At 39.7% G+C, this 7,920-nt stretch overlaps 1 protein-coding gene across 1 annotated transcript in view; it reads left to right on the top strand.

The window, feature by feature from the left end:
* Positions 1–7,920, top strand: part of SLC30A6 (solute carrier family 30 (zinc transporter), member 6) — a gene marked incomplete at its 5' end in the record, with an annotated part of 13,962 nt that overhangs the window by 2,179 nt on the left and 3,863 nt on the right. The window contains 6 exons of the mRNA XM_009697829.1: positions 2,034–2,099; positions 2,515–2,595; positions 3,860–3,895; positions 4,725–4,819; positions 5,525–5,573; positions 7,533–7,652. Coding sequence (XP_009696131.1) covers positions 2,034–2,099; positions 2,515–2,595; positions 3,860–3,895; positions 4,725–4,819; positions 5,525–5,573; positions 7,533–7,652 — 447 coding nt within the window. The remainder of the gene's footprint in view (positions 1–2,033; positions 2,100–2,514; positions 2,596–3,859; positions 3,896–4,724; positions 4,820–5,524; positions 5,574–7,532; positions 7,653–7,920) is intronic.

The raw sequence follows: 7,920 nt of genomic DNA, 5'->3' as shown, positions 1-7,920 counted from the left end.
CGATAAGGTCGTTATCTATTTTTAGTGTTTTTCCTGTTTCCTCACAAAATGATATTAAAACTACTTTAAGTATCAAAGTTCTGGACACTTTGATAATATCGATTATACAGAAATGAAATTTATTCAATTCATATGAGATGTGGATTGGTAGCAGTGGTTGGGAAAGAAACTGCATAAAATGCATGTCTTTTTTAATTATTAACCTACATTACCTTCCTTGCTAGCTCACTAGCTTATAAAAGGTATTGATCAGCTCTCCGCAGTCTGTTTTGCCCACTGCACACTGTAGGTTATCTGACTGCTGGTGGAACATGCAGAAAGGAAAACGAATGGCTGATACAGGCACAAAAGTACTCAACTTGCTCTGTGGGTGCGTTAGATTGTGACATAACTGCAGTGAATCTCCTCTTTCGCTTAGAATTTTGTATCTGCTCAGTTTTGCCATCTTGACTCACCTTGGGGAAAGTTTTGATGATGTATTTTGTATTTGTCTAGAAGATGATTTTTTAACTTTTAGAAGGTGGAACACCCCTGGCACTCACATAAGAGGTTAATTAGGGGATGGACTAGAAGCTTACTCTAACTCACAGCAAACTCTTTCAAGAGCTTTGGTGTGCCGTAAGGGAGAGCAATGCTTGGCGATTCTGCTGCAGAAATCAATTTCTGGTTCTTTCATTTTTGTCGTCTTCCTGGTCATTTATAACGGTCTTGCTGAGCGTATGAACTTACTGGGCTGTGTATGAGCAGTGGTGTTTCCCCTGCTTTTGCTTCTATTCCACACCGCTGTGGATCAGGTTGTGAGGATGTGTGTTCAGCAGCTGGGGGGATGAGTTCTTGATCCAGTCTGATGTAACGTTTTCGTTAATTAAGAAAGGGCTGCACAAAGGCACAGATGGCTCTGAATCCGGGTGGGTGCCAGTAAAAAAAAACACGTGTCCAAAGGGGTCAATAGAGGAAAAATAGGCAAAAGAAATGAGACTCATCCTAGAAAAATTCAGGCAGTACCATGGGGATAAAATAATTGGAATTTCAGGCGTTCAATGTGAGAGGAAAAACTTGGAAAGAAAGGAGCAGGAGAGAGCCGTGGCTGTCGGAGAGCAGCCGGTGAGATTAGAGCTTGTGCAGATGAATGCAGCCAAAAAAGTCAATCTGTTTTGGCCATACATGTCGATGAATTACACTGTGGAAAAGAGAGGCGATACTTGGCATAGCCCGAGCCTTACTATAGAGCGCTACATCTGTTTTTCTGTATCTCTAAAGGAAGAGTTTAATGGAGAGCTTGCTTCACTTTCTCACTGGGATACGAAGGAGGTGACACGGACGTACCAGTCCCGTCGTCTTGCTTATCGTGTTCCTTCTCGTGTAAAGGGCCGTTCCCAGGTTACAGTGTTTCTGGGCACGTTCATAAAGCACGTGTAAGAGCAGCACTTACTGGGTGTCTGGTGTGATGTTTCGTTGCTTTGTACTTTTCCTTACTGTGTGTGACACTCTGATGTGTGATACCAGGCAGTATTAATAAGGGTTTTCTCAAACCGTCTTTTCCTGTTAGTCAGGTTCTGGGGTACCTGGTCTCCCACGCTCCAGGTCCCTTTTGGGAAAATGCACGGAGTGCGTGCAGATCAAAGACTGTTCGCTCTGGTTTGTGTCAGGGCCTCAGTGGAAAAATGCGTTGCATTTGGCGTTACGGTAAAGTAGGCTGAGTGCTCCTCTGGATTGAGGAAGGTTGGTGATAGCCTCTGTCAGCACAGTATGCCCCAAGTACAGCATTCGGCTGTCTCCTGGCGTAAGGAATTAGACCGACTACCGCTCCAATAAAATTATTTGCTGCCCTTTTTATGGGCAGTCGCAGTTTTACTCCCAAGCACAACCTTTTCTGGGTTCACTGAACTGTTATTGTGACAGTAACGGAGGTGTGGAGTTCATGGTAAGACGTGGCTGTATTCATTTCTTCCGTTCTGATGGCTGAAGTGTATTTTTATAGACTGTGAAGGCTGGAGTCACTTACCATAGTCTAATTCTCCCCCTTTTTTCAGTTTGGTAACATGTCTAATAAGCTACTGGGTAATGATGAAGAAACCCAGCCCGGTCTATTCATTTGGGTAAGTACTAATAACACGGTCTCGTGTTCGGTAACACACCATTTGATACGCTGCTGTCTGTCATTGCCTGTAGCCCCTCACGCCGTGATTATTAGTCTGGGTGTCAAAGAGCCTGAAAGTAAGGAGGCCCAAGACTGATGCTGTAAAGAAGGGTTACAGAATAGGGGAGGAGAGGAGAGAGAAGGGACGGGAAAAAGGATTAAGAAATGCTTAATTTGAAGCTGTTTGTGGTAAGTGAAGTGTTGGCTTAAAAGAAATTGAAAATAATGCCTGTTAAGTAAAATTTCCAGTTTCTGCCCATCTGTCTGCTCTTGAAAGAACTGGAAACAGTAGGTCTGTCCTGCTGGTTCCTGCACAGACCAGAACGCGCCTGATGCATTGTTCACTGTTTCTAAACTTAATTCTTAAATTGCAGGTTTGAAAGGTTTGAAGTTCTAGCTGTATTTGCATCTACAGTTCTGGCACAGCTTGGTGCTCTTTTTATACTGAAAGAAAGGTAGGGACGTGTACCGTTTTCTCTAATTTTTTATTACGTACGAAGATACTCCAGATTGGGCAAAAGCACATGCGTTCTGCAAGTGCTATCTATAGAGACGTATTGTGGGGAAAAACTTCAGAGTTTTTTAAAATATTGCTTAACCTTACTGCTCACTTATATTGATTACATGTAGGCTTTAGACGTAATGATAGAAATTGATAAATGTGATTAAACAGCTCTCAAGGAAGAGATTCACCGTTTTTTCATATTTTCCAAAAAGTTAGGTATTTCATGTAATGCATTTCCCTATGCATCTTGACTTTTAAAGCTCATTAATAAATAGAACTTTTTTGATTCATTTGGTTTTTCAACTTCAGTTACTTCATGAGGTGAAGCAACTTCATAATCTATTGAGGATCTGAGTGTTTAAACTATCAACTTCCTCAGTCCCTCAAAATTTGCTCATGCATTGATTTGACATACCATCTATGCTTGGAAGCGTTTTATTTCAGGAGGTTAGCCTAAAAAAATATTTTAGTCTTTAAAAATGAAGAGGCTTTTGTTAACATCTGGAATTTAAAACTGGGGCAGTGTACCTTCCATTTTTCTATTCAGGGGCTCTGTTTTCTCTAAAAAGGGCGATGTTAACGACTTAGCAATATTATACTATAGGTTGATCTGTTGTCCTAACAATAGACTGGAATGAATTCTAGTAATGATGCCGTGTCAAAGCCTCCAAGTTTTTGAACATCAATTTTAGGAAATTCCCAAACCTTGTTATAGTGTTTTGGGTTTTTTTTTCTGTTACAGCTGAAGCTCATTTGTTATTTTACTGGTGGGTAAAACCAGATTTGTGTCCCCACCACAGTCTCCAACACGTGCTTTATTTGGCCTTGGTTGGTGAGAGGCTGCAGGTCAGGGATTTCAGACTCGGTTTGTTGTGGTTGCCAACACCGGGGCTGGCAGTAGCGGTGTTTTTTGGCATGTTCATTTACAAACATCTTTTTATTGCGTAGGCAGCATTCCTGGTAGCTAGTACCTATCTGGCACGGTTTGGAAACAGTTGGAAAATCTGAATTATACCCTGCTTCATTTCAGTGTTAAATGCTTTCATCGCTTATAAAAACTGCTGTGCGTATTTAAGCAATTCATTTTTTGCAGTGCTGTATCTGTCAGTTTTTGTTTATGAATGGCAGCCAGTTCTTCAGAACTGAAAAACTATGCTTCAGGTATCAAGGTTTTATTGTATGAATATAACTCAAATTTTCAATTATTTTTGTAGTGCAGAGCGGTTTCTGGAGCAACCTGAGATACACACGTAAGAAATTCTTTTGACATGTAAAATGACAGTTTTTTCAGTGTCCCTTTGTGTTTCTAACTCTTAATCTAGCCTGTATTAATTATGCAGGTACATTCAACACCAAATTGGTTTTGGTACCTTGGCATTTGTTTCAAACTCTGTGCAAGCTGTATTGCAAACAGGTTTTTTTCAAGGTACAATTGAAACGTAATGCACATGCTCTCTTAAATAATGATTTAACTCTATATTGCTGGTTTTGCTAGTTTAGTTACCCTCATTTCTTACAGAGGCCTCTTCGGAGGCCTGGTGTGCGGGGGGAAGGATGCTGTATTCGTTAGGGAACTGAAGGTCTTGTGAAGGTGGTGAAGACTATAAAGAACACGGGGAAAGGAAAAGGAAGGTGTTGTGGGGCAAGAGAGTGGGACGGGGGGTGTATGGTGAAGTTGTAGCTCTCCTAGGAAAGGGCAGGGGCGCAGGGCATAATTCCATAGGAGACTGAGCTTGCTTAGCTCTGCTGCCGAGGGGACAATGTATTTGTATCGCCAAAGGACAAACATACAGTTAGTTAAGAACGGTTACTCAGCATTATGAACGTGATGTAGAGCCTCATGTGAGAACAGCAATGTATGAAGTTCAGTGATCCCAGACAACCCTTAAAATGAGAATACGCTACCAAGTATCAAGCATTACGCTGGTTTATCTTACTCTTGTTTTCAGCCTCAGTGAAAGAGACCGAGCAAAGTATTTTGATGCTGTTAGTAGTAATTACAGCTTGATTTCATTTTTTGTGATGAGGTGAAATTAAGATTTATTTTTTTTTTCCCCTCCCCTTTTTTCCCCTCCCCAGGGGGCGACTGCTGGTTGGTACTTTCGTGGCGCTCTCTTTCAACTTATTTACAATGCTTTCCATTAGGAATAAGCCTTTTGCTTATGTCTCTGAAGGTATGTGATAAGTTAATCAATAACAAGAATTGGGAAAAGATTTTATGTTCCTATTTTTATCAAGGTATAACTTGTCTGGTAACTTAATCTTAACTAGCAGGTGTATATTACTATTGCTTCCATTAATAGAACTTCATGCCATCTGAATTTCAACTCTGGTTTGCTTATAGGGCTGAGTAGTATGTAGTCATTGATATGATAAACTGAGTATCATTTTAATGCTGAAGTGCCCTTTACTTTCAGTCTTTTGGATTCAACCAGTGAAAGTCATCTGGCAGATATCAGAACTTTGAAGACATTTTATGGGTATATAAGTGGGTTAAAATAAATTAATGTAACAATTCTTCTTAATAGCTCTTTTACCTGGGAATTTTTCACTGTGAGGTAGACCTGCAATCATTCCTGCCAACTGTAAATTGTTTATAGTTATATATTATACTTTATATTAAATGAAAGATAAATATGATGGTTATAATCTGCAATTGTGTTTGTATTTAATCAGTTCAGGTCATTATGAGAGATGGGCATTTTACTTACTGCCTGGAAAAGTCAGACAAGGGTTTTTTTTCAAGTGACAGCGAATCTGTTGAGATAAATTTATTCATTCACGGTGTTTTGGGTTCTTCCCTTAAAATAAAACTTTAAGTGTGCTTGGAAATGGATATTTTTACTCATAGTAATTTTATTACCTTCTTTCTTTTGCAGCTGCCAGCACAAGTTGGCTTCAGGAGCATGTTGCAGATCTCAGTAGAAGGTAAAGCTTTCCAAAGTTTTTCAAACTGGTTAGCTTCTGGAAGGCACTGTTGGTTTTTTGTGTGCGATAACGACTCGGATGGGTAGTGAGGCATAAACTGTTGTGTATTAGAGCTTTTAGAATAGCTTCACCTACTGTAGGTCTAGTGTATGAGCTCAAAAGCAAACGTTCTCTCTCATATTTCCCAGAGACATCAATCTAATAGAAATACATCTTTCTGCATAACTTTCCCTTGGAATGCGTTCAGTGCATTGTATGTCATTCTCCTTGGATGAGGTGAGGTCAACCACCTTTGTCCTGTACAGTCTTGAACTGCATTTCTCCGCACCCATTACCCGAGCAATATATTTTGTAGTAATTTGTGTTTATTTACTCTGTGGGGTGGGCAAATGACTCGGATGGTTGCAGTTTAAATGTGGTATATGAAGCAGGTTACTCACTGAAGCGGCTATGGAAAGTCCTCACCTGTCGGGCAGGAAACCGGGAAGTCTGTGTCTGTGAGCAAGGTTGCTCATTCATCTTGTCTGTTAACTCTCTTGCTTGTATTGGATATCTGAACGCCAGATAACATTGTTTGCAAATGATTTTGTCAAACAAAAATAATTGGTTTATTTTGAGCCATACGTATTCGTCCAAGTACTTGTGCTGTCAGTATCAAAATAGGGACGTTAAATGATATTGCAGAACATACTAAGTATGCTGCAAAGCCCCTCTGTTTCTCTGGGTTGTGATTTTTTGTATACAGCTGAGGGAAGCAGAGAACGCTGGCTTGTTAAACAGAAATATTGATTTTATACGGGTGTAAGGTATTACATCATCAGACTCAAGTTCTGCAAAACAGCTTTAGAAGATTAACAATGGGGTTGCCCAAGAACCTGGAGTTTCAGTGTGAAAAAAAACCAAAACCAAACCAACATGGATAGCAATCACAGTCACTAGCCGAGTTTTTCTTTACCGATGTGGTAACACAGCGTTATGGGGAAGGACACGGATGGATGACTTGAAGGGCTCCCAGATCAAGAGTCTGGGATTGCTACTGGGTTTTGAGATAACCTGTAAACAATTATGCCAACAATTTTTTTGAAATTACTAAATTTGGTTAGTACATACACAGCTATTTCGGATGTGTTTTGTGAAGCAGTGCTGATTACAAAAAATATCTGCACCTGTATATAATTATGTTGATTAAAATTCTTAGAGGAGCAGACCGGCACATGATGTCTAAATGTAGTTTGGCTCTAAACAGAGCAACAAAACATTTCATCTTGTCTTTTCTTTTAAATTTTCCGGTACGTGACATGCACTTACATTCACTGGGAAGTACAGAAACCCTCTTCTCTCTTCATGCTCCCATTGACAGGAGATAACTATCAATAAATAACTTTTCCCAGTGTTCCCTCATGGGTTTTTTGGTCTCCTCCAGCTCTTCAGACTCCATGAGTCTGTGAGCTTTGGCTTTAGAACGCTTTTGCACACCAAGGTGGCAGATGGATTGAAGACTGGTGATACGCAACCCCCCAAAACTTCCGTATATGTAATAGCAATATCTGAACCTGTGAAGTACTTGTGTCGCGTACAGCTGGCAGAGCTAGCTATGCTACGAGAAAAAAGAAAGTAGCACAAGATACGTGTTTTAGCATGTAGAAAAGCTGTAGAAAGATTAGCGTAATGTAACGTTTTGTAGATAGACGTAAAGCAAAATTAAGATGCAAGAGGTAAGTATCATTTCAGATGGAGAGAATGTGATGTAGATCTAAATTTGATTAATTTTTACTGACATCAGACTATTACAGAACTTTGAGCAGCATTAGAAGGGGCTTTGCAGTCCTCAGAGACATCATTTTCTGTGACTGCAAGGTGTATTTGAAGTCAAGTGCTGAAATAGCGGGTGTAACTCTTTTGGGCTTTGTAGTAGCGATGAACAGCTAACTGACAACTGCTTTTTCTGTTTTGTTACAGTATTTGTGGAATCATCCCAGGATTGAGTAGCATCTTTCTGCCACGAATGAACCCTTTTGTCTTGATTGATATTGCTGGAGCTCTAGCTCTTTGCATTACGTATATGCTCATTGAAATCAAGTACGTACAGTTGTTTAAAGAAAGTAACTCTTTTTGTATCCAGTCTGTGGGAAATTGCATTTTTTACATGAAAGGAATGATCTCATCAAAAGCTGTATGAATGGGATTGCAACTCCGTGAATACATTTGTTTTTATTCAAAAATGTATAGTTCAGAGGAGATTAGTATGTGTAATATTCTGTGTGTACGATTTAAAAGAATGAAAAAGAATCAATAGAAAATTCTTATGCCTGTCAAAAACATAAATACCTGTTTTTCTTTAAAATTG

Source organism: Cariama cristata, unplaced genomic scaffold (genome assembly GCF_000690535.1).
Source record: "Cariama cristata isolate BGI_N322 unplaced genomic scaffold, ASM69053v1 scaffold14943, whole genome shotgun sequence".
In the NCBI taxonomy this organism is placed as follows: domain Eukaryota; kingdom Metazoa; phylum Chordata; class Aves; order Cariamiformes; family Cariamidae; genus Cariama; species Cariama cristata.
This window is presented reverse-complemented; position numbering and strand designations above follow the sequence as displayed.